This window comes from Astatotilapia calliptera, chromosome 12, assembly GCF_900246225.1.
Source record: "Astatotilapia calliptera chromosome 12, fAstCal1.2, whole genome shotgun sequence".
Taxonomy (NCBI): Eukaryota; Metazoa; Chordata; class Actinopteri; order Cichliformes; family Cichlidae; genus Astatotilapia; species Astatotilapia calliptera.
Genome location: NC_039313.1, coordinates 24,759,999 through 24,786,322, shown reverse-complemented (window position 1 = coordinate 24,786,322; position 26,324 = coordinate 24,759,999). Strand labels below are relative to the sequence as shown.

Sequence of the window (26,324 nt, the reverse complement as noted above, 5' to 3'; positions counted from 1 at the left end):
TCAATCTTTACACACACATTCTTGCTTTACATAACTCTGTGTTTAATCATCATAATTATATAACTAACCAAACAATGAGTAATACATACTTCACGTTGTGTTGAATCTGCTGTCAGGTAGGCTAAATCAGATAAGAAAGACAGTTCTTGACTGGGAAATCAAAGTGCTGTTTTTCACTTTTAGTTTAAGAGTGTTTACATCTAGCTACATTAGGTGAACTTTATACACTGTACATACATGGCTGTATAGTTGGGAATATTTTTAAAGTTTCAATTATTAAAAGTAAACACATTATCACCTTATCAACATTTGATGACAAACGCCTGAATAAACTCACTGAGTGTTTTTGAAGTTTAATGCTATTTGTAAACTGCTAAGCCCATAAGGATTAAAAGGTTAAACGCATTAAATAAACCTTTGAAGAATTTGTTCTGCCACTGAGTCATACAGCCCATAGACTGCCTACAAACGCCAAGACAAAAGCAAAGACGGACGAGTGTGGGAGGGAGACATCTTGTTTTACCTGCTTATCTTTACTTCCTGTTTCATCGACGTTGCGTTAACATGCCACGTTAATTACATTTAGCCGATTTTATTGTCATATGGATAGGGTGTTAATACAATAACGAACCATCCCAGAAACCTGTATATTTGTTAAATTTCTGTACAACCCTCTGCGTTTACGTTTCTTTCCAATACATTTTGAATTATAGTTGTGTCGTTTAGGTTTTTTACGTCAGTTTTGATATTTCCTATGGTTCGTGAACGCAGCCTGCAGAAGCTGCCTGTGTGTGTTTGGTGTGAAGGAAGGGGGGGGGACGAACTTAGCTTGTTCAGCCATGTTAGTTTTCTCAAACGATGAGAGAGAGGAGACATGGCCTTGTCACTGAGCGGAGACGATGAGGAATATGATTCAGAATCTGAGCAGGTATTTTAATTTCGTGAACTCTACTTTGCTCTGTATGCTTCTCGATTTAAAAAAAGGGTTTTGGCGTTTTTTCCTTTTCGTCAGTTACTTCAGGTGAATGTTTGTATCCGCTTTTCCTCTCTCTATGTAGGTTAGTCGGGTTGAAAGGAGAAGGTGTGTTTTAAACCTTATTCTTCGGTCAGCCAGGTAATAGCGAATAAACACAAAGCTAAATATTTGTACACATTTAAAAGAACTGGAGTTCCTCCTTTTTGTGTTCCGTGACCGTCCAAAAACACACCGTGTCCTCGCCTCCTAGACACCATCTATCTTGTTAGCCACAACCGACCCATTTTTGTACTGACCACCTCTTAATAGCGAGCAGCCTCATCCAGTGAGGTTACAGATCCGCGGCTGTGACCACAACCTCGTTATCACCCACTACCTTAACGGTGAAGGCCATCCGACTTTATGCTGGCCAACTTATGATTTTATCGTGCACTTTGGTTAACCTGCTATATCGAAACTGTTTTTCATGTGATTGATTTCCTCTCACTTCCAAAACTTGTCCCACAACTCTGCGCCTTTAAGAAAGCTTTAGTCAAAAACGTTGAGGAAGCAGGGACAGAGAAAGGGGGGGGGGGGGGGGAGAGGGTAACAATGAAGTGTCTCTACTTCTGTTACTTAGTAGTCCAGTGGCCCCAAACTGGGCAAATGGGTTTGATTTTTAACAGAAATAAAGCTTTAATGTGGCTTACAGGGGGGAACTTCTCATGAGTGGCATGGAGTGCATGCTCATTTGAGGTCAGCAGCATGGATACTTTCTCACAGGGCTCATTAGATATTGCACAAGTCTCTCCAGCACACAGTTGGCATGTACAGTTCAAGAGAAATGGGAGAAGTGCTGATGTAAGCGTCAGACCCCTGCTCTTACACAATGTTTATATCCACAACACTCACTCACTCAGCAGTGTAGCATCAAAGATCATATTTTGAAGTCTTCTGTTGTGACATATTATAGGGAGAGCAGCACATGTTATTTGTGCTAATTGAGCCCGGGCAGCAGATGAAGGCAAACGTGAGTTTCACTTGCTGACATCCACGCTGATGCTGAGTCAGAAGATTGTGTCACAGCAATATGGGCCATGTTTTTATTTGCAGGGTTCAGCAGCCAATTAGTGTCTGTGCAGAGCCAGTGGATCTGTAGCGTAGTGGTTTACACATTTGGCTACTAAGTGATCACGGGAGGAGATACATCTGGGATTAAAAAAAAGCAGCCAAATAAAATTTGGAGACATGGAGGGAATGGAGGACATGTCAGTTTTTTGTTGTAGTTTTAAACTTTGCATGGACTTTATTTGCTCAGAGACTTGGCCTTACTTTAGATATGCTATGAGAGACAAAGTCATGTGAGATAAGGTTAGGGAAATGGTGAGGTATCAGCCACACCTGCAGCAACAGCACCTGTCCTTTCTTCTGTGTTTCTTTCTCATATTTCCGTATTAGTCAGATGGATTAATGGAAAGCTTGGCACCATGAAAATAAGCTTTGCCTGGTTTGATCATTTAGCCTGGTTTTGCATAGATGCTCTGTCAGCAGCAGCAGCAGGCAAAGAACAACTTCTTGAGCTGACAGCAACACAACAGAAGAAACTCTGATATGTAAAGGGATAGATCTAACAACGCGTTTCAAAATCCTCCTGGGGGAAAACGCTCCAAAGAGCAGTTTCTGTTAAACAAGAAGAAACATGTTGTCACTGTTGTTATTAGCAATTTGCCGTGAAGCTTCTTTAGCACATATTTAGGGCTGGTTTCTCCACTCCTTCCAGTGAATATCATTCAGAAAGCAAGAGTGACGTTATCGTTCGCCTGGAACATCTTGTTTTACCTGTCTGCAACGCCTCAGTATCATCTTCCACATAAGACAACCGCAGAGGCTTGAATGATCTTAATTTATTGTAATTTGGTGTTTTATACAAATGAATGGAGTAATAATTGGTGAAAGAGCTGAAATGAGCCGTCGTGCGTGGGCCGTGTGTGATTTCAGTAATAGAATAAGAATAGATGACATCAGGAAAGTGCTCAGAGCACAAATCATAGCTCCACTCTGAGCTTATTTTTATCCATCTCTCTCAGTTTTTTATTCAAACAGTTGCCATCAGAGAGGCAAATGTGTTGCCTAGGTAACCTCTCCTCCTGTGTGATTTGTCTTATTTTCATAGTGCTTTATATTGCCCTGCCATGGCAACAGGGAAGAGAGTAAGAAGGAGATGTGAGAAAATCACAAAATGAATTAAGGTTTCAGGATTCAGTTAGATAATTGGTTGCTTAAATTTCAGTCTGATCGTTAAATTACTGTTTTTATTTTTAGTCCACAGCATCACACTGTTGCTGCTTCCAGTGACTCAAATAAGAAGATTTGGAGTATGCTTTTGTCACAATTCTCAAGGTGACACCCTTAACCCTAAGCTTAACATGCACTGTGAGGATACAATTTCATTGACATGCCTACATTATGGGTACAGTTCAGTTTATATAGCGCCAAATCGCAACAGAAATTGCCTCAAGGTGCTTCATATCGTAAGGTAGAGACACTACCCTCACCACAGCTTTGTTTTTCTTTTTTTTAATTGTTAACTTGATTTAGAGTGAGTACTAGTTAACCCAGTAGCCAAGAAGCAAATCATTTGTTTAATCAGTAACACAATAATTGTATATCAAAAGCCTACAAACACCACTTATGTGTCGTTAATGTTCCATCCAATAGGAATCCAGTACTTTTTAAAGCAAAAACATGCAAATATTCACTGATTCCAGTTTCTAAAATGTGAGAACTTTTTACTTGAAATGGTAATCTGAATACCTTAATTTGGGGTTATTTTGAGAGATCATGATCAACTTTTCAGATATTTTGTTGACAAAATAATTACTTAGGAAATATTAAGGGAAATTAATTGATGAAAATTAATATTAATTGCTGCTTAAGTATAAACTGTTTCCACATGGCTCTGTTTGCCGAAGGATAGTAAAATCCCAAGTTCAAGGTGGAACTAAACTAAATTCCTTGTTTAGTTAAGGAATTTTTTAGTAGCTGGGTCATATGACTCACATGTAATTAAGCAGCAGCAAGAATAGCCTATAAATAAATACATAATGCATGCATCACAGTTTGATGGCAGTGCCAGTTTGATTGGATTCCTTGTGCTGATTACTGTTATTTCAGCCGTTTGGTCTGATATCTGTTCACCTGTTAGTTTGCTTAAAGGTCCTGTGTCCATGTTCTCAATGACAGAGAGTCTCTTCATTTTGAGTTATCATCTAATGTCTCTTACGTTTTTTGCCTTCCAGCAGCGGGCAGCTAACCGGCCCAAACCCAAAATGGGGACGTCGTCAGCTGTTAAGCTGCCGTCCAACCGCAGCTCCTCTGGAGCCCGCCGCAGGAGGACACGCTGCAGAAAGTGCGAGGCTTGCTTGCGGTCTGAATGCGGGGAGTGTCACTTCTGTAAGGACATGAAGAAGTTTGGTGGACCAGGGCGCATGAAGCAGTCCTGCATCATGAGACAGTGCATCGCGGTGAGTCAGTAGAGCTTTAGAGCCAAAATTATCCATGAAGACATGTAACACTGTCAGCTTTGTTTTTCCAAAGCATTCACTGCTTAATAAACTTTATTTCTGCTTGTTTTTTCTTTTTTCGCCCCATGCAGCCTGTGTTGCCCCACACAGCAGTGTGTGTAGTGTGCAAAGAAGCCGGGAAGGAGGACACACTGGAGGATGAGGAGGACAAGTTTAACTTTATGCTGATGGAGTGCTCGATCTGCAATGAGATCGTCCATCCCAACTGCCTGAAGGTACAGAAGGGCGCCTACGTTGGGAACAGCTGAACAACTCCACCTCATCATTACAGTCATTGTGACGGTGACTCACACTGTTGCAGTAATGTGCCAGGAATCTCAGATCATTGTAACATGACAGGAGTGACTCAGGCAGTTGAATCGCAGTCAGAGGAGATAATAGGGTAGAAATGTTGATGTTTACATAACGCTAAAAAAACTTTGTTTGTGATGTGGATCTTAAGATTTTACGGCTCCGACATGACACCATCACGCTGAGGGTTTCACTGAACACATGCTTAAGAAAGCTTAAGAGGTCAGGAGTTTAAAAACAAACTCTCAGATTAAAAAAGAAACTGTATTAGATCATGACCAAAAAGGGCAACACACTGCACACACCCTGTTTGTAACCTGTTATGCAAAAACACAATTTGCTATTTGCATATGTTTGGTCAAACCAGTTTTTGAAGCATGGTCTGCATGTTTGTTTTGCATGCAAGAGCTAAGAATTTTTAATGCCATCAGCTAAATTCCTCAAAAGAGTAGAAAACAAACAAACAAAACAGAAAAAAAGAGGCTGCCTCTTTGTGCCTCGTTACAGGTTTTTCCTAGCTGTTTTATTGTCTTGTTGCAGAATATATTTGGAACCTCATACAGCAGTTTAGATTTGTAACAGCATATTTAGGCCGAGTTGAGATCTTTAACTGTTTATACTTCCCTTTTCTGAGTAATCCATGAAGCAAGAGTTGGCATGTTTAACAGCGACTGAGGTTAAACTGTGCTGACCTGCCTAACAAGTACGCGTCACAACAGCCACTTTCACTTCCCTTGCCTTGTTTGCATTAAACACACTGAACACAAGACTAAGCGAGAGCTGGCAGTTCAAGTTGAAATCCGACTCATTTGGCCGTTGTTTTTATCAGGTGTGCGACGCTTCGGGGGTGGTGAATGATGAACTCCCTAACTGCTGGGAATGTCCTAAATGCAACCATGCTGGAAAGAGTGGAAAAGTGAGTACAAATATGTGTGTGTCACGGTTTTTATGTCACGTTTCAGCTCATCAAGTGTGATTTGGAAACAAAAGAGAATTAATTAGCATTACAGAGCTTTTGTTGCTTTCATTATTTCAATATTCGGTTAAAGCGTGTGTTGATCAACTTGCCACTTCCTGTTTATACTTTTGTCATCTTTCACATGTGGCAGTGAAGCAGGAAACCTCTGACTGCTGTGTCTTATGTTCTCGGTCACATTGATTTTGTTTATTAAACCATAGGAGCACTTTTAGGAACAGCGTATTTTTCTTGTCAATATAGGCTAAAGGTATAAAGTTGTCTCGCAATTATTGTCCCTTTGGCATTGAAGCAAAAAAGGGGCCCGGGGTTCAAGTATGCCTCCAACCTCCCTGGCTCTTTGCTGAGGGAACAGAAGCCTGTGACAAAGGAGGAAGGGGACGCTTCTTCAGCAACTAAGAGGAGGTCAGACAAAGAGGAGACACCCAGGTACCGACCCGAGGAGTCTCTCAGCCGCCAGCCGCCGGTGCTTTCACCCAGCAACCTGCCACGGCCCCGGCCCGAGGACAAACTGAGGAAAAAGAGGAAGCTGTTTGATGATGATGAGGAAGAGGATCTCAGTGTGAGGAAGAAGGTTTGTATAATAATGTACAGTGTGTAAATGGAGCAGTATTTTGGGGGCTCTAGAGTGCGACCAAATTGGTCACAAATGCGACCAAATTTTTCAATGGTGCGACTCAAAAAAAATCCTAGTTCGCACCGGTGCGACCAGATGTTCGAGTAAAAAAAAAAAAAAAAAAAAAAAGTCTCAGTGTGGTCAGACATAGTCAGGGGCGGGACTTCTCTGATTGGCCGTGGTGCAGATATTCCTGTGGTCCTTCGTGTGTACGTTTGAAAGTGCCGGTGGATAGAATTCCGCACAAAGACGTAAACACAGAGCGTGGACCCGACGCATCAGAATCAGTTTTCTCTTTCTTGGCTTTCTTACCCAACAGCACGTGAATGTCGTCATTAATTCCCTCTGACTTTTGCTGTATTGCTTCCACCATGATAAAATCACACTTCATGCACAGCTTTCTCTCTCTGTGTACTTTAAGAATAGTTTCCCATCTCAAATCTCTGTTTTCGCCATTATTAATTCGCTTAATTACCCACCAAACTACCGCTGTTTACAGCGCTATCTGACGCTTTTTTTTTCTTTTCTTTTTTTAATGACCTCAGACAAGAGAGGGCAGCAACTTCTGCTGTTCAATACTGAAGAAATTTAAACTTTTTAAAATTATGCAAAATTGCAGAATATTTTTAAGGTTATCTGCTATAAAACGCCAGACTGTCTGAGGCAAAACTGAATTGAATCCAATCGGGACCTTGTAAATCTGAATCGAAAGGATTATAGAAATCAATGATGATACCCAGCCCTAGTGAGTAGCCTAGGCCTGACAGAAGTGGATGTAGCTGTGGGTAATAAGATGTAAAAAGAACTATTGATAACTTTTTTGTTAAGGCCTGATCCGTCTGAAATTCATAGCCAGTGCTCTGACAAGGAGCCATCATTCTCTGAACCTGAAAAAGCACAGTGTATCCAGAAAACACATGTGCTGCGATAAATGCACTGCCCAAGTGTCCCCTCTCCCCACTGCCTTTCAGCGGCAGGCAGCAGCAAACAGGTCGCCAGAGGAGGCCGATGTGATGATTCATTTTAACATTGTCTACAAAGTTACCAAAGAGTGCCAAAGCACTGCAAGCACAAACACTTTTTCAGTAACTTATCTTTCTTGTAGAACTGTGCTCGAAATAAAGAACCTTGTGTTGACAAGATTGTTAGTTAATCATTTCTAAATCAATATTGTCTGTATGGACAGCAATATTCCCCCCAAAAAAGTGCACATGTAAAACTGCAGTGTTAAGTGATGCAGTTGAAAAATGTGGGTGCGCCTAACTTTTAGGTGTATCAGTGCAAACGTGGCAAAAAGATCTAGAGCCCTGACATGTGGTTTTGTTTTTGTTTTTTTTGTTTCTCCAGGAAAGGTCAGATGATCCTTATTTTTCCAAACTTCTTCAACAAATCAAGAGAGAAGAGGATGATGAAGATGCTGAAGAAGAGGATGAAGACGGAAGGGAGCCTCTTTTCCAGAGCGGTGTAGAGAGGAAAGGGCGCTCTGGAGACCCTGAAGATGATGTGGATTACAGGGACTCCAAGAGCGACCTTTTGAATCTCAGCCTTAGAACACCGGTTGGAGACAGTGACCAGTCTCACTGTAGCTCTCCACAGGCCGGCCCCAGCAGTGAGGGCGGGAGCGAGACCCAGGAAAAAGGCCCGCGTCCAAAGGCTCGGCGTAAGCGGCGTTTACCTAACAGAGAGCTGAGTCGGGAACTGAGCAAAGCACTTACCCAGGAAATCCAGAAGACCGAGGACTGCATGGCCAATGAGAACCGGCAACCACTGAAGCCTGAACCAGAGACGGAAAACGAGGAACCCAAGAAGCTGTTCTGCAACGGCAATGAGCTCGGGGATCAGAGGGCCCACCTCAAGACCAAAGAGATGAATGGGAACTCCTGGGAGCTGCGACACTTCTACCCAAGTCAGATCACTCCGCTGGGCTTCAACAGGAGCACTCCGACAACCCGGCCGGTTCCTCCGCGCTCTCCACCCAAGTGTGTCCAAATGGAGCGGCACGTTATTCGGCCCCCTCCCATAAGCCCGCCTCCCGACAGACTGCCTCTAAAAGATGGAAAAGCACACATTATCCAGCGAGAGCTCTGGATGAAGATATTCCGCTATCTCACACACCAGGAGCTGTGTGTGTGCATGAGAGTGTGCAAGACGTGGAACAGATGGTAAATGCACAGCACTATCTCAACAGTGATTTAAAATATATTTCTGATGTTTACAGTTAGTGCAGAAGAGAAAAAAACCCTCTGAAATGTGGAGGAGCAGTTACAGTTTGGTTTAGAGTGTTCTGCCTTGACACAAAGACCTGACATTCAACACAAATCTTTATTTCTGCTAGGTGTTGTGACAAGAGACTCTGGACAAAGATAGATCTGAACCGCTGCACCTCAATCACCCCACTCATGCTAAGTGGGATTATCCGCCGACAGCCAGTCTCCCTGGACCTCAGCTGGACCAACATTTCCAAGAAACAATTAAGCTGGCTTATTAACAGACTGCCAGGTACTTAACTATAAGGGATTTTTGATCTAAGGTTACAGAACCCCCACCCCCCAAATCAGTGTTTTAAAGTGCCACTATATGTTTTAGGTCTGCGAGTGTTAAGGCTGTCAGGTTGCTCCTGGGCTGCTGTGTCTGCACTCTGCACCTCCAGCTGCCCTCTGCTGCGCACTCTCGATGTGCAGTGGGTGGAGGGACTCAAAGATGCACAGATGAGGGACCTCCTCTCCCCTCCCACAGATAACAGACCAGGTAAAGCACAACTACTATCATAAATGTGCCCTTTTCTCCTGCCTGCCATGCTGTTATGCATAAATGATACTCAAAGTTAAGTTTTAACAGCTGCAACATAAACACAGTTACTAATCATTTCACATTAACTTGCGTAAGTGTTAATGTTAAAACTCTTAGGTACTCAGTTACACATTGCTAACTATTTTATAGAGCAACTCTTGGAGTGGGAAGCTTTTCAGTAGCTGAAAAGGTTATTGCTCTCATTCCAAACCCCAAAATAGATTTTTCCAGGAGGCGCTGCTTTAGATTTACGTTTTCAAACTGAAACACAAGCGTGAACTTGAATGTCAGAGACTTTTATAATCTTGAGGTGTTGATCAAATTTAAAATTGTTCTGTGTTACTTTTTATTTGACCAACTAACTAACAGGCCAGCTGGATAACCGCTGCAAGTTGCGGAACGTGGAGGAACTGAGGTTAGCGGGGCTGGACATCACCGACACGTCTTTACGCCTCATAAGTCGACAGATGCCTTTGCTCTCCAGGCTGGACCTTAGATACTGCAACCATATCAATGACCAGTCAGTCAACCTGCTGACAGCAGCAGGGACCACAACCAGAGATTCCCTCACAGAAATCAACCTCTCAGGTGAGATGTTGAATCAGAGCGTGGAGTCATGGGAATATACAGGCATCAGGCTTTTTCATGTTTGTTTTTTTTCCAGCAGGCTTGCATACAAGTTCAGCTGGGCGGCTGAATTCAAATAAATGGCACACTTCCTGTCCTTTAAATAACCTGATGGTCAGTCTAAACTCATACTTCCATATAATAACACAGAAAGCACCTCTGTTAGGACAAAATAGAACTTGTCATAAGACATACAATGATTGATATTTTTATTGAGACTGGGTGTGTCTGTTTCCAGTGGCTCAAGTGTTTGTATTGTTTGTGTTGGTGTCTCTTTTGGGTGCCAAAATAAAAACAAACAAACATTGAAACTAATAAAACAAAACTGAAACAAGTAAACCAACTCTGTAAAATAAACTGCAGTCAAAATAAGTGTTTAAAATTATATAGAAGTTTTCAAAAGTAATGGAAAATACAAGACAATAACAACTCTTGTGTTAACCACAGAGGAAGAAGGCGAAATAGGGGGTTTTGCTAAAGCATCGATATTAGCCACTAAATTATTTAAATGCTGTGGGTTGTGCTTGATTGTTCCAGGAAATTATATACTTGGACTTGAGATGAATAAATAGATTAGTATACTTAGCATTGGTTAGTTTACTTCCTTTAATATGCTGCTTTTAGCATTTCAGCTACTGTGCACTTAGCTTGTGTTTTTTTTTTTTTTGTTTGAATTAGCAACGGTACTCAGAATTACAATCTTCTTTACTGTCATTGTGTAAAATGTAAAAAACAAGACAAAATGCAATGCTTTGCAAATATTGTAAACGCATATTTTATTCATAACAGAACATAGATGACAGATGAAAAATATTAGCTTGTTTTGAATCTGATGGCAACAAAATGTCTCAGAAAACTAGGACATGTACTTGGCATTGTTGTGGTGGGAGCATATGTTGTTCTAAAAGCTGTATATAGCTTTCAGCATTGATTGTGCCTTTCCAGATGTGCAAGCTGCCAGTTCCATAGGCACTAAAGTCCGCCCATACCGTCACAGATGGTAGTAAGCTGGATGACAAGCCCTCTCCTCTTTAGTCCAGAAAATCAGGTGTCCATGGTTTTTAAAAATAATTTGACATTTTGATTTTTCTGACCACATAACAGTTTTGCTCTCAATGACAGAATCATGCCTGTTTTTAGTGCTGCACCACCTGAGGGCCAGGAGATAACAGGCATCCGATATTAATTGTTGATCTTGTCTGCTGTGAGGAGATTTCTCCAGAATTGTGAGGGCAGTGTTTTGTAAAGCCTGTCTTCACTTCTAAAGAACTCTTAAGTGTCTCTTTAAGATGCACTTTTAATAACCAGACATTACTGGCCTGTTGCCAATTAACCTAATTAGTTTAAAAATATTCCCTCAGCTGCTTCTTCTTAGTACCACTTACTGTTTTGGCCTTTTGTTGCCTCCATCCCAATGTTTGAGTTTTTGTGAGACATGCTGCTGCCATCAAATTAAAAATGAGGTAATATTTTTCTTAAAATTGCACATTTTCTCAGTTTTTTGTGTACTGTTTTGAAAAAAGGAAATGCGCGAGATCTGCAGATCATTGCTTTCTGCTTTTATTTACATTTTAGTCCCAGCCTTATCAAAGTCCCCGGTTTACATTTATAGCAATAAAGCCCAGTTTTTGAATGCCAGATGTGATTAGTCTGGAGACGTATACATTTTTTAAATTAGCAGGACTGACAGTTTTCTGTTCTTCTAACCCTTTTTCCTTGCCTCATTTTTTCAGTGTGTAACAGAGTAACGGACCATTCCTTAAATTTCTTCAAGCGCTGCGGAAGCATCTGTCAGATAGACCTTCGCTTCTGCAAGCAGGTGACCAAGGCAGCCTGTGAAAGGTTCATCGCAGAGATGTCTGTGAGTGTACCGTTTAAATTGAAAGAGGACAAATTGCTGCAGAAGATAAGCTAGTTCCCAACAGGGCAAACAATAAAAGGACTTCAAAGATGGTCTTTGCACTTAATGGAACAACTGGTCCTGTGATAAGTCTCTGAATCACTGTCAGTAAACTGAAGTGAAAGATTGAGGTTGACTGGATGGAAGCCTTGGAGTCTAATGTCAGGAGGTGACAAACATTCACTGGACGGGTTAAGAAGAGATGGCATGCATGTGTTTCTTTTGAGACTACTTTTATAAAGACCTGCTTGTAATTGACTCCTGGGTTATTTTTATTCCTTAAATATTTGAAAAACAGTATTTTTATAGCAGCAACATTTCATGAGTTTACAGTGTCTCAGGAACTATTATCACAGAGAGACTGTACCGTGAACTGAAAATGATCTCCTTCAGTTTGCCCTCTTGTAACAGTCTGCGTGCCAAAATGTACATTTGAATTTAACATCACTTCAGTATCAGAGAAATAAAATAGCATGTACAATATATCTGATCATAAAAATATTTAGAATGTCTTTTTGATGAAGATAAAAAAAAAAATATAAAAAAAAAAGATAAACAAATTTCATATTCTGTTACACCCTCATGCCTTCAGTTACATTACTACTTTAAACTGTGGAGTGTTTTTGCTTTATGGGGTTTTCAACAATATTTCAATATTAATTTATTGATTGTTTTTTTTATTACTGTTTGTATTTATTCAGTAAGTTGACATAGGTGTGTCACATAGCTGGGTCAAATAATTAGTACAAGTAATTTATCAGGGTGATTTAAGCCTGTTGCAGCTCCCAGCGGGTGAAGTTCAACACCCAAAAGTTAGTAACAGGAAGCTGACTGTCCCAGCAACTGTGAAACTGACTTTGTGATAATACAGTAATCCCCCACACATCTGTTTTCACCTGGTTCTGGTTTATATAATCTGCTAACGCTGACCTTTGCAAATAACTCATTTGCATAGTTTTGAACCTATACTCCCTACAGTAGGTGTTGTATTTTGGTTGTTGTGCTGTAATTGATCACCTCAGGTGAATGTGATGTTTATATTTGTAAATCCAAAAATGATGTGCTAATATGCATTAAAAGAATTTCATTTGTACCATTAAAGCGAGGCTTTGCTCTTTTCTCTTTTTTCCATATTCTCACAGGGCTAATAGATTTTACCTAATTTGTACATTTGGCACAAGCCTGTAGTTTGTACTGTTGCCTCACAGCAAGGTGGTCCTGGGTTTGAATCCACCATCTGTTCGTGGTCTTTCTCCAGCTTTCTTCCACAGTCCAAAGACATGCAGTTAGGTTCATTGGTGCTTCTAAATGACCCATAAGTGTGAATGAATGCCTGCCTCACTGTTAGTCGTGTGAAAGACTGGCAACCTGTCCAGTGTGTACCCCACGTCTCACCCTATGACATCTGGCATAGGATCCAGCCCCCTCATGACAGATGGGTGGATGACTTGCAAAAAAGTCATGTTTGCCAAATATCAGAGAAATACAATAAGAGGGTTTAAAATAATTTTCTTTTTAACCACTTTTTGAAGTAGTGAAATTAGATCAAGTTAACTTTTGTTTGTGTTTAAGTTGTAAGAAATTATTGGATTGATTTTTGTTTTTTTCACAAATTTAACGCCATACAATTTTAGAGAATGAAGTAAGAAGTGTGTTCTAAAACAAACCTCTCATCACCACCCAGGCCTTGTCTTGAACAATTTTGTGTTTGGAACTTAAAAGGCTGTGACATGATCACTTCCTCAGTAATCATTAGCCAGGACAGTAAAAGACACATGCAGATTTCAATTGAAATTTTAATTACCAAAATAAAAAGTTCAACATTCCCAAATACAAAGACCAAACCTAGCACACAATTAAACCCTCTGTAAAAGGAAAAAAGTGCAACCTGATCCGCTACTGTGCATGACTGTAGCGGACATCTTTACTGTAATAGCAGCAATTTTGACTTTGTGGGTTACAGTACAGAGCGAAAAGCTTGTGAAAGAGCAGGGTTTTGTGGGAAAATAAAAGCAGAGAATTTGTTTCAGGGGTAGGGGCAATCTAAGGAGTAGGATATGACCTATCTGGTGTAAAGCAGTGTCATGCTCTGGTTCAAGCAAATTAATGCAGATTAAACACATTTTAAATCACCTGACAGGAAAAATGTAAACCTCTAAATATAAACTGAACCCAATCCCTGGGCCACTTCAATCAAATAATTAAAAAAAAAAATAGATATATACATATCTCATATGGATCCATATATGCAAATATACATCAAGTCATTAACTTCTATTTACTTCCTATATCACAGGTGTCAGTAAACTCATAGCTATATCTTTGAATAGTTAGTTCAATACATTACTCCTACATGAGAAAATTCAACTCGTTAAGACACTTCATTCCATTCTCAACAATACACGACAAATAAAAACAAAACAAAAAAAACAGTTCCGCGGGAGGTGGTTGGGGAAGGTGGTGGGATGAGTTAGCACCGGTTTTCGTACTTTGTCTCCACTAAAGAGACAAATCAAGAGGTGACAGCGGAGGTTAGCTATTGCTGTAACGACAGACGTTGTGTGATCATTTAAAATGTGTAATGCATACAAGTAGCTATGTAACAAAATAAGTGAACAGAACAATTATATGTCAACTCCATCTGAAAAATCACAGCGGCTTTGAACTCAAGCAGCTCAAAGATAAGCACGCATTAACTCAGCTACTATTAGGTCGCTTGCGAGTAGTGGATCAACACAGTTGTGAAGAAAAGTGCTTTCTGGTCAAACATGCTGAGGAATCAACAATCCAACACTAACCCTCACAGCTGAAGGAAGGGGGGAGAAAAAAAAAAGAAAAAAAAAGGTGAGAAGCATAAGGGCATGACGCATTATTTGGCACCTAGTTCACACTCTCCTATGTTGAGCTTCAGCATGTGCCCTCGCCCTCATGAAGATATGTAGTCACTTGCAGCAGTTGTTAAGTGAGGTGCTCTCAGGAATGCCCAGCAGAGTAGAGAACCAGCTACAGTTTACAGGCAGATCTGAGGGTGAAGCGTTGTTTAACAAGACTGCACGCGGCTCGTGCCGCACATTCTTTGCTTTGAAAAACTGTAAGAAATACATTTAAGACATTTGAGAATAAACACAGATATGGAAGATATGTTAACTTGAGGAATGACTTGCTGGAGGGTACGTTCCTACGCTCTGCCCACTCGTGAAAGCGAATAGTCAAAATTCTTCAGAAAGACATTTCTTAGATTTCACTGTGCAAATAAAGTGAGACCTCAGGGAATACAAACATCCACAGACTGAGTCTTTTGGGGATTTGAAGGTTACGAGCTGCATTGTTGAGGTTAAGGTACAGTCTCAGTCTGAAGCAGGTGCAGTGGTGCTGCAGAGGTGCATTAGGATTTGAAGACGTGCACAGCTCTCACGACGTACTGCCTGCAGATCGGGCATTCATTCATCCTCTTGCCGCACTTGGTGCAAGTGACCATGTGTCCACACTCCAGGAGGACGCAGTCGATCGTAGCGTCCATGCAGATCCTGCAGAGGTTGTCGTCGTGAATCGTCAGTGGACAGTTCTCCCCATCTGCGAGAAAAGAGAGTGATATAACCACACAATGAGTAAAGGGTAAGAGAGCACTGGAATACTCAAAGCTTCACAAAGCACCCTTGTCTGATCGAGGTAGGTCATGCCCACAATCGCCTGCAAAATAACAACCCCTGCGGTTTCTAAGTGTCAAGATGTTACTATGTCAACCACACAATTTTGATCTCTAGAAGCAAGCTCAGAGTGAACACACAGGGCTGACATACTCCAGTTTTCAATATAATTACTTCACATATTCAACACACACACACACACACACACACACACACACACACACACACACACACACACACGAATAGATGAAGGAGATTGATCCACCATGAAAATCAATCTTCAATTTTCTTAAGTGGGATAAATGAACATTCAACTTTCATCCTCAATGCAACATCAATATCCCCTCACAGGAAGAACCACGTATGGAAATGTTTCAAAGAAATGGGTCGAATGGAAAATGAGAACAGGTTCACAACGAACACTGGTGCGGTGCAGATGGGTTCATAGATGGAACATGTGACCACAAGGTATAAGCCTTACCTCCAATGGCACCATTGCAGATGGGAGGGGGGAAGGTCATCACTTTATGAGGGAGGAGTAAAGCAAGCGCGAGACATATCAACAGGAGTCTAAACGAAAAACTCGTTCAAATGACCCTACCTGTGTGAGTTATCAATAGCACTCGCAGTAAATAATATTGTCAGAGGAAGCAGAGATATTTAGTTTCAGTGGTTAAAAACAGGATGTAGTTCCAACAATGACATCTAGGACACTGCACACAGAAGTTGGGTGAAAACTTACCTGTGGTTACAGTGCTGCTCACATTTTCCACTGCAAGAGAAATAAATGAAATGTACTGACACACTTCATTCGACCACACAACATGATGCAGTTGAAAAGGTTTGTAAACTCTTTGAAGTTAGCTGGATTTCTATGTTTAACTTGCTGATAAAATGCGGTCTGATATTAATTATAAACACAGCTCTACTTCTACTGTCTTTATTATCTTTATTACTGGCTCACAGTACAGGCTGGAGAAGGTTAACTCTACAGTTTATTAAATGGTACAGTCTGTTTTTGTAAGCAACCACAGCTTTTTTAAACATTTCCTATAGCTGCTCGAGACTTGCACAACTGTCAGGAGGAATTTAGATTCAAGCCGCCTACATAATGGTTTCAGTTCATCAGTAATTCTAAAATATCTTGATTCTTCTTTAGGTCATCTCAGTTAAATTAAGGTCAGGACTTCTGATTTTCTCCTATTCACAGCAATGGCTGTAAAAAAAGACTTCTGGTCCTCTAGATGTCTGTAGGACAGGGCCTCAGTGACTTATTTTGGATTATACCGAATAAGAAATTAGCTTTAGTTTGTAAATCTTGGTTATACTACATTCCAAAAAACAGGATTATGGATGTCGTGCTGCCGGCTTGTGATTGACAAGTTGTTAGCTAATAAGTAAGCACTTTCACTGTTAGCCTAGCCACCCTCATCAAATCAGTTTGTATTTATTTCTTTTTCAAATGAAAAAAAAAAAAAAAAAAAAAAAAGATGGCAAGGATGAAAATACAAATCTCAAGACTTCAAAACACAACATCAGAAACAAACAGATGACATCACGGTAGCTACGCCCACCTTTTACACTGTGCACTGACCGCGCTTCACAGATAGGTGTGAAGGACTTTTCTTCACTCCAAACATACCGCTGTGTTCACTTAAACTTTTGTTGGCTGAACATATCCTACAATAATGTCCTACAACTTTTAGGATATCCAGAAGATCTGTAGTAGTTTACGTTAATCGTATCCTATTGTTCAGTGATTTTTCTCAAAATTTACACATGACCAAAGATTTCAGCCTTCTGAGAGACTGAGCAGGCTGCTTAATGCTTCGCACCACACCAGTCGCTTTTTGTTCTTGAGAACAGCAGACTTAATAAAGACATGCAAGGACTGGTTACTAACCTGAAAGGTAACCTCTATCCTCTATTACCTGAACACTGGACTTTTTAGAGAAGTAATTAGCACAGAGGTTAATAAACTCTTCCAGCCTGGACTGTGAGTATCTATTCAGAGTCTTTAATAAAGATGCGACAAAATGAGTGTTTGTGTTTTATTAGTTTAGTCACATTTGTCTGTGATTGTTATTTAGATGAAGATAAGACCACGTTTATGTGCAAAAGATCTTAACTATTACAAACATTTCATATACTATAGATGATTTCTATAGGAAATAAAAAAAACAGGACTGCTTTAGAGCTGACAGCCCCCCCCCCCCCCACAGGATTTAAACACAGTAAGAAAGTTAATACCCACATGATTTCCTGTTCTCTTCAGTCTCCCTGTAAAGTCTGCTGACACGCTCCACCAGCTCCCACTTCTCACAGCACCCTGAATAGTTGACAAAATTCCTGGCCAGTATCTCTTTCAGCTGCCTGACAGACAGGCCCTCAATATCCCGTAAACTGGAGATGTCTGAGAGGGATGCTCTGGCCCAACGTCGAGTCTGAGGACTAACCTACAGGACAGGAAACACCACTAAATGAAATATTATGCACACAATACTCTTTTTTCATCATATTCTGCTTCTTGTTAATCATTATAATTTATTTGTTTGTTTGTTTTTTAAACTGTCTGCAAACATGAACGCATAACTGAGTTTTCATATCTCCAAGTAAGCAGAACTGTTTCTGGGATCTTAGATGAATAAAATTCTTTTCATTGATTTTCAACCCAAGTCACCCAAAAGCATCTAAGCATTCATCACACTGCTCTCTAATACTTGCACCACAGTTTTATCAGCAATAATGCATGAATTCACTTTTATTAAAAGGAAAATAAATAGAAAGACCTCAGGAGTGTCTTCACTGGGATCCAAGTTGAGAAGAGACACTGATGTACCGTCTCCCAAATCCTGAAAGGCAACAACAAACATCGTATGCACTGCACACAAGAAGCATGCCGCCAACAGAAGATTAGGATTAGACAGACCTCAGCCAGCCCATTGATACACTGGAAACAACAATGCCTGGTACGTTCCATTCAAAGACAAGCTTACTGCTCTATAATCAGGCCTGGTACAAGTATTTATAGTGGCTCCTGGCTGCTTGAGGTTGGGCTCTCTTCTAGCTTATTTGCTTTCTTTTATTGCTTTCTAGAGTCCTGATTTGTTTTTATTTAGTTGGTGTGCAAATTTAGCTGAAAGGATGAGCAGTGAACTCTAACCGACTCATTTTCTGGAAAACACTCACGTGAATTTCTTAGAAATGTATGCGTTGCACCAACAGAAAAGTATTACTACATAAATATCTGTAGAGGTCTGGAGAGTATGTTATTTGCATACATGTGTTTAACCTGGTTCTGACCTGGTTGGTGTCAGAGCTATCGCTCCTGCTGAGCGCTTCCTCCTGAGAGGCAGCGAACGCAGACAGCTCGGAGGCAGACTGTGTGGTAGAAGGGGTTGGAGTGTACAGGGAACGCGACTGAAGGCTGGTCATGTCGGGGTCCTCCTCTTCCTCGATTCCTTGATGACAGAGAACCAAGTCCACCAGATCTTCCTTCTCCCTGCAGGTGTCGGTGGGGATGTTACGCAGCAGCAAGTACTGACGCAGGTCCTTCACTCTGAGACGCATGAGCCGCGGCCGCTGAAAGGCCGTCGCCTTCAGCAAATGACACGTGGCACAAATGCGTAAATTCTCCTGAAGCACGGAGCACAGAGAGCAGAAGCCCTTCTTGCAGTCGCAGCAAATATACTGAGGAAGATAAACAAGGTGATGGAAATGAGGGAATTAGTGATTTATGCACACCTTCCGCCATGTGCTACTGCAAGGTATCTCATCGCAGGAAGACGTCACAGACAAAAATGTAACCCGTCTCATTCTCCTCCTTATATGCACATATATTTTATAATAAATATTGCTATTACAGTCAAAACAGGAAAAATACCAAAACCATTTAATAAATCACTGAATGCCACCAGAGCTTTATTGCATTTCTATCACTCACATCTGCTCTTCCCATGCAGACAGAGACAGGAGGTGCTTTCTTTCATGTGACAAACATCAAAGAGTAATAAATGCAAGATATGGGATTAGACCGGCATGGTGGTGTGCAGAGGGTTCAGACAGAGTGAGAGCCTGAGCATGAAGATATTAGAGCACTAGCATGTTGGTCCATCTGCCTCCCAACTTGTGCCTTTTTGTCCCAGGACAAATAAATATTCATCATGTCAGCACTCTAGAAAACCAGTTAGCCTCTTTTTAACTATTTGAATTCGTTTAAACCTTTATAATTACATGCTTTTTTCTTCAAAAAAAAAAAAAAAAAAAAAAAAAAAAAAAGAACACCCATTAAAAATGCACATGAGAAAATGAGCTAAGCACGCACACTCTCCATGCCCACAGTACTTCTGTCTAAATAATTCATTTAATATGTTTCCTCCTTATCAGACCAGGTAATATGTTTGTATTAGACAGAACACCCAGGCACCTACCTTCCTCCTGAAGACTGAGAAGGCCTGACCACAGGCCTTGCATACAAGACTGGGACTCCCTGAGCTGGTGGGCGGGTACGTGGAATATCCCGCACTGGGGGCAAATCTGAAGGGTCCAGCACCGGCCCCGAACCCTGGCTGCTGGCCTCTGACGGCCCCAGTACCCATGACTTCATTCAGCAGACCACAGCATGAAGCCCACATGGAAGAGGCCCCTGCCTGACATTTACAAAACACCTTTACTTCAGTATTTAGTGTCTTCACGTTGAATCCTGAAGAACATCTTGTTCTTACTGACAATATGTCAGCCACAAAGGCCCATCAGTATAATTTATACACGGTTACCACAAGCACCACAAGGTCACATATATGTGCATATTATACATGATTATAATACATGAAACTACTAGAAGGGGTTTGTACGAGCTGTTCATAAAGCACAAGATGTGAATAGATAAAGTAAATGTCAACAGTAAAAGCACTTAAGGTACCTAATGTCACAAAAAAGCAGAAAAAAAGCTAGACCAATATTCACCTGGAAACCTAATGTAACTAAATAATCTTAACGTCAAATCAGTGTTGAGTGACAGGTGCCAGAGTGGCTGTTTGTCCGGCCGTTTTGAGTATTTAGCCAGCACAAGCCCAGAAACGTCAGCGACCTGAAGCTTGCGTTAGCCGTTTGGTGCTAGCGAAAATCTAATCAGACAGATAATTGGAACAAAGGTTATGTAAAGAAAAAAATACCTTCATTGCAACTCCGGCGTGTCTACCAAGACAAAAGAGACTGTCAGTGTAACCATTGCAATGCGTAGCGTCGCTTATTTAGATAAAGTATCTTCTCTGAACGTAATGTGATGAAACCAACTCCCGAGTCCACCGCCGCTGTACTGCTGCTTCTGTGGTCTTATTGCAGCCAGGCGACGCATTAGTGCCACCTACTGTTAACTTGCAGAAATTGTCCACAAAAATGAACAAAAATATGTAGGCACTTTATAATCAAATTTCGCCAAAACATACACAAATGAAGATAATAATTTTAGAAGATAAGATAGACTGATTCGCAGACAGTGATAATCCTATCTTTGCTCTGAAACAGACAAACAAATATTAATTTAAGTTTTAATTCATCATCATTCCACAAGTGTGCCCCTTCTAATTCTTCTCAGGTTGCCACTCTTTGAACCATAAACAGATACTTCAATAATGACTGTTATTTTTTTTAATATACATATGCTCTTGTAATTCTATTTATACGGAGCTTTTGCGAGATCTCGCAAAAGTCCGTCTTAATTTTTTTTTCTCCCATGTCCCCTGCGGGGCTCCATAGTTTTGGATGCGCTCGGCTCCAACCAATCAGACCAATTAATGCAGACGGCGCACTGTCACTAATCCCGTAACTGCACACTACCCATAATCCTCAACCGCCGTTGCTATGGAAATGAAGATAACAACAGCTTGGTGCTACCCGTTATTCCTTTATTTACTCTAAAATAATAACCAGCGATAATACGAAAATAAACTGGCCCAGTGTTTAATTATGTAATTACAAATTGCAAATTTTATTTTTTTATTTTATTTTTTTTACAAATTGCAATATTTATCTACAGCGCGCCTTTAGTGACATGTCAACAGATCTTAAGCAAGGCGATTGGATGGTTTTTACTGCAATGCATCTTGGGAGTCGTAGTAAATGTATCTTTCAACTCACGGTCCTGCAGCGAATCTTTCGACTCGACACGAGGCAGATCCTAGCTAAGTAAGTTGTAATAAACTGTGGGTAATTTGCATGTTAAACTGATATTAAACTTGAAATGTTTTCACAGAGCAGTCTGTGTACCAAGAGAACTACTTCTGCAAAAGTTTATTTAATTTTATTTTTGGTGATGTATTCTCATGTGTAAGACACTTGCTTGGCCACCCAGCTAATGTTAGTGCTGCTCGATTTTAGCAATGTATCTTTTCTGTAATCAATTCAGTTTTTTTTAACCCTATTCACGTAATTAACTCAATATTAATGACTTTAATCTCGTAATTGATTTTTTTTCTAAATATGGTGTAATACTGCCTCGTAATATAAGTTATTTCTTTGGTCATAAATTATTTTTGTAATCATTTCACCAAAACAGACCTGAAATAATCCCTACATGTTCCATTTTCATTTGCAGAAATGACAAAGCCAAAAACCAAACCATGCCCTTCCTGTCAGGCTCCAAACACCTGCAACAGGAAGACATGCAGTGGATGCCTGGGCAGCCTGAACGTAAAGGAGTGATTGAAAAAAAAACAAGAACAGTTTAAAAACAGTAACTGGGCTGCCTCTGTTAAAAACAACAGAAATGCGAGCAGGATGGTTAATTCAGCCCAGTTGTCAGTAAGTTTAAAAGTTCTGATCTAATAAGTGGTTGGTCTGCTAGACAATTCTTTATTGATCACAGTTGTCAATGTTTTCTTGTATATCATGAAGTAAGAAACTAACAAGACATGTATATACACATAAAATATTAATTTATAAAAGAGCATAAATAAAAACGTTATTCACATCAGAATAACATCATCACACTATGCTTTGTCCATTATCTGTAACCAGGTGTCCTTATCAGGTAGCCTATCCTAGCTGTCTTTGGGTGATACTCATGGTACACCCTAGATAAGAAGGCAGATCACCACGGGGTACACAGAGACAAACAAGATGGTGAGGATGAGGATAGTTAACAGTCACCAGCTATTCTATTCTATTCTACTCTACTCTATTCTGTTCTGTTCTATTCTATTCTATTATTCAGCCAAGGTTCAGACCAGTAACCTTCTTGCTGTGAGGTGACAGCTGCCCTACATGTCCTGTTGCTAACATAAAATAGTGTTATATATGCCTTATTACCTCCCCATGTGGCGTTCACATCACCAAAGCTAGCCATACTGAACCTCTGGTGTTACCCACCTGAACAATTTTGTATGTGTGTGTGTGTATAGTATGGTCTTTCACACTCATGTATATACAAATGTAATTTTAAAAATCTTCACGAAAACCAGACCTGATAATTCTCTTCGAGACTTTCTAGTATAACAAATGTTATAATGTTACCAATATGAACACCAAGATTCTTAAATAACTTATATACTTCTTAAGAGGTTACCTGATTACCTCCCTGAGGTAGTTAGCATCACCATTGTACAAAACTCCTAAGTCACAGTACTAGCTTGAAGTGTCAAATGTTATGCACTACAAAGTCAGGAAAGTAGTGTCATCAGAGGAAAAAAGTCATTAGCTATCTGGATTTATAGTCACACTCATTAATTTATTAATGTACAATGTAGAAAAGCACTACAGATGTCACACTACCCTAGAGGGCACTTGTACTGAATGATTTGAGTCAGTGAGTGTGTGAGATGACATATTTGATGCCAATATTCACAAGTTGTAACTTTAGTAAAAACTTAACTGAAAACATGCAAATCACTACTTATGTGTTTATGTGTACTGTACATTTTTTCAACCCATTTTAATGAATATTTAATATTTAAAATTTTGCAGAATTACAAGCTTCACCTCCTGCTAAAAGTTCTACACCAGCAGCTGGATCATCCTCTGCTGACAGTGTCGATGCTGGATCAGTCCCAGACCCAGAGGCTCTAAACGAGGAATTTATTCTTCATTTAGAGCCTGTACCAACATCTTCCCTCTGTCAGCCTCCTGCATCCTCCTCTTCATCTCTGCTTCCTCCTGCATCCTCCTCTTCATCTCTGCTTTCTCCTGTATCCTCCTCTCCATCTCTGCTTCCTCCTGCATCCTCCTCTTCATCTCTGCTTTCTCCTGCATCCTCCTCTTCATCTCTGCTTCCTCCTGCATCCTCCTCTCCGTCTCTGCTTTCTCCTGCATCCTCCTCTTCCCTCTCTCAGCCTCCTGCATCCTCCTCTTCATCTCTGCTTCCTCCTGCATCCTCCTCTTCGTCTCTGCTTCCTCCTGCATCCTTCTCTTCATCTCTGCTTCCTCCTGCATCCTCCTCTTCATCGCTGCTTCCTCCTGCATCCTCCTCTTCATCTCTGCTTTCTCCTGCATCCTCCTCTCCATCTCTGCTTCCTCCTGCATCCTCCTCTTCATCTCTGCTTTCTCCTGCATCCTCCTCTCCATCTCTGCTTTCTCCTGCATCCTCCTCTCCGTCTCTGCTTCCTCCTGCATCCTCCTCTCCGTCTCTGCTTCCTCCTGCATCCTCCTCTCCATCTCTGCTTCCTCCTGCATCTTCCTCTCCATCTCTGCTTCCTCCTGCATCCTCCTCTTCATCTCTGCTTCCTCCTGCATCTTCCTCTCTGTCCTCTCCATCTCTGCTTCCTCCTGCATCCTCCTCTTCGTCTCTGCTTCCTCCTGCATCCTCCTCTCCATCTCCACATCCTGCATCTCCCTCAATTTCTACGGTGTACACCTCGGATGTCCCAAACAAAACAAAAGGACAAGGAAAGGTTAGATGTTATGGTACTGTAAATGTACGAAACATATGAATATATGAAGAGATAGTAGACAGGAGAGTTGTAAATGTAAGTAATTTAGCCTGCTGTTGTGCAGATTTGTTTGCGTCTTTGGACTTCCCGGATTTGAACTGTGCCTGACTGACTATCTATAAGCTTTTGTATTTGATGAATCTACACTAATTCAGCCACTGAGTCTGTATTTCGCTCCAAATAGGACATTAAATAAGAACATACCACCTGATACGACCTGGTCGTGCTGCCTTCCTGATGTTTACGTTCTTTAAAGTCCTCCTGACATCATGCTCAGAAGGAGTGATTGATGTGGAGGTGCTCCTTCCCATTCAGTAACATCTGCTTCAGTTAGTTTTGCTTGTGAGCCACAATGTAAGCAGTGTTGCTTTGCTGACATGCACTCGATGCTGGCAGTACAAGCATTGTAGTGGTTCTTATGTTTTTGTAAACTAATTGTATAATATATTGAGCCATTCAATAGTACACAAATGTTTATAAGCTCCTTTTTGTATGCAACTTGCATGTCTTTCTTAATTAATTGTTTGTTTATCATGTTTTTTAGGAAAAAGAAGAAGTTAAAGTCAAGTGGAAACCCTGCTCAACATGGTATGTAGTAACAACTTTGTTGGACGGGAACAGACATTCATATTGTTGATAAATAGTTATCACCTCAATTTGAATTCATGTATTTGGACTAAAGTAAATTGGGAGCTTTTAGCTATCGAGCTCCTCTTCTGTGAGGAGCTTGATAGCTGTCCACCTCCAAAGTCCATTATGAGTTTTGGAGGTGGACATGGTCAACACTTTTAAGAGTAGGCATAAGACTTTACTTCTTTATAGAGCTTATAGTTAGGGCTGGTTCAGCTCAGCCCTTAGTTATGCTGTAATAGGACCAGACTGCTGGGGGTTAGTGTCCCCCCCCCCTCTCTGTCTGTCTCTTTCAGGGTTATGCAGGCTCAGTATTGGTTGAAGATGCAGTCACGTCTCCTTTTACTGAAAACTCTCCCCCTCTCCCTCACCATCTGTAAACATACATGTCTCAGTAATGCAGTTCATGCATGTTACTAACTAGACTTCTTCCCTGGAGTTTCTGTGCTCTCTCATCCAGCAGCTTCCGATGGATCGTGGCTGCTGCTGTGGTCCTGCTTGACATCTACTACATATATTATTACTCTCTGACTTGATTTATATTACAATGAAGGTGTATAAAGCATGACATGAATATAGAAGATATTTCATCCTAAAAAATTGTCATATGTCACAACCTAAATTATCCTATTTTGTGTGTGCTTGTCGTTGTTTTTTGTTATGTTTTTCTCCTGACAGTGGCAAAGTGTGGGATGACACATGGGAACCTGCGCAGTTTTACACACAGTAAACCAGGCACCACAGGTCGCAGAGATCGCACAGTTCACAGTTTGTAGTTCAGCATAAAAGTTCAAAATAAAATATTTACTATACATTTCAACCAGTGTCAGTCTCTGTTTCACTCTCTAATTGTGGCTTAAGTACCTAACACATTCATGAATCTGATCGATCAATATCTTCCCTGCACTCGATATCTCATAGTTTTACATATCAGCCAACATTATTGTCTACATCCTCATAAATATAGAAGTGACTTGCTTATTATAACATATTACAAGTTAAAGTAATACTGCACTGCACGTATAGTAAGTAACACCTACTGTGTATGGGAGCCTAAAGCAAAGTTAACTGCACCAGTACCAGCTTCAGAACATATTGCATATTATGTTTCTACCTTTTTGTAATATGTCATGTTTAGATGCAGTGACAATTGCACATTTGGAGTTGTGGTCATATGTGGTTTTTATATATATATATATACACAGGGTATTAGAAAAAAATTGACATTTTTTGTTATTTTTCTTGTTTGTTTGCACATTATTATTGTGTACATATTACATATGTAACATTATTGTTAATATTATTATTAGATATCAAAGATACAATTTGATTGAGGGTTTTCCTGTCATAATTTCAATACAAATGCAATTACACACGTAAACAA

General features: G+C 40.5%; 2 protein-coding genes and 1 long non-coding RNA gene across 7 annotated transcripts; 2 read left to right on the top strand and 1 right to left on the bottom strand.

Annotated features, from left to right (window-relative positions):
- Positions 1-789: 789 nt before the first annotated feature.
- On the top strand, positions 790-12,840 carry kdm2ba (lysine (K)-specific demethylase 2Ba). Of its 4 annotated transcripts, none has more exons than XM_026187855.1 (11): positions 790-928; positions 4,255-4,479; positions 4,611-4,754; positions 5,660-5,746; positions 6,090-6,380; positions 7,770-8,584; positions 8,758-8,921; positions 9,009-9,170; positions 9,582-9,800; positions 9,880-9,953; positions 11,573-11,664. In XM_026187855.1, the coding sequence occupies exons 1-11, from the start codon at positions 875-877 to the stop codon at positions 11,585-11,587; spliced, it is 2,250 nt and encodes a 749-aa protein (XP_026043640.1). In that variant the 5' UTR covers positions 790-874; the 3' UTR covers positions 11,588-11,664. The 4 variants fall into 4 exon arrangements, with proteins under 4 accessions (XP_026043640.1, XP_026043638.1, XP_026043637.1 ...); XM_026187854.1 differs by lacking the exon at positions 9,880-9,953 and adding an exon at positions 3,278-3,355 and having other exon boundaries at positions 874-928; positions 11,573-12,840; XM_026187853.1 differs by lacking the exon at positions 9,880-9,953 and having other exon boundaries at positions 791-928; positions 6,099-6,380; positions 11,573-12,840.
- A 677-nt stretch (positions 12,841-13,517) lies between these two features.
- Positions 13,518-20,748, bottom strand: rnf34a (ring finger protein 34a). 2 transcript variants are annotated; one of them, XM_026188030.1, is made up of 8 exons: positions 20,561-20,748; positions 19,817-20,035; positions 18,690-19,076; positions 18,176-18,238; positions 17,641-17,842; positions 16,129-16,158; positions 15,868-15,909; positions 13,518-15,312 (listed from the first exon to the last, which is right to left on the bottom strand). In XM_026188030.1, exons 1-8 carry the CDS (start codon positions 20,564-20,566, stop codon positions 15,125-15,127), a joined length of 1,137 nt encoding a protein of 378 aa, XP_026043815.1. In that variant the 5' UTR covers positions 20,567-20,748; the 3' UTR covers positions 13,518-15,124. The 2 variants fall into 2 exon arrangements, with proteins under 2 accessions (XP_026043815.1, XP_026043816.1); XM_026188031.1 differs by lacking the exon at positions 15,868-15,909.
- A 698-nt stretch (positions 20,749-21,446) lies between these two features.
- Positions 21,447-25,760, top strand: LOC113033715 (uncharacterized). The gene is made up of 3 exons (XR_003274062.1): positions 21,447-21,572; positions 21,982-22,187; positions 24,855-25,760. It is a non-coding gene; the product is annotated as an uncharacterized LOC113033715 (long non-coding RNA).
- Positions 25,761-26,324: the final 564 nt, after the last annotated feature.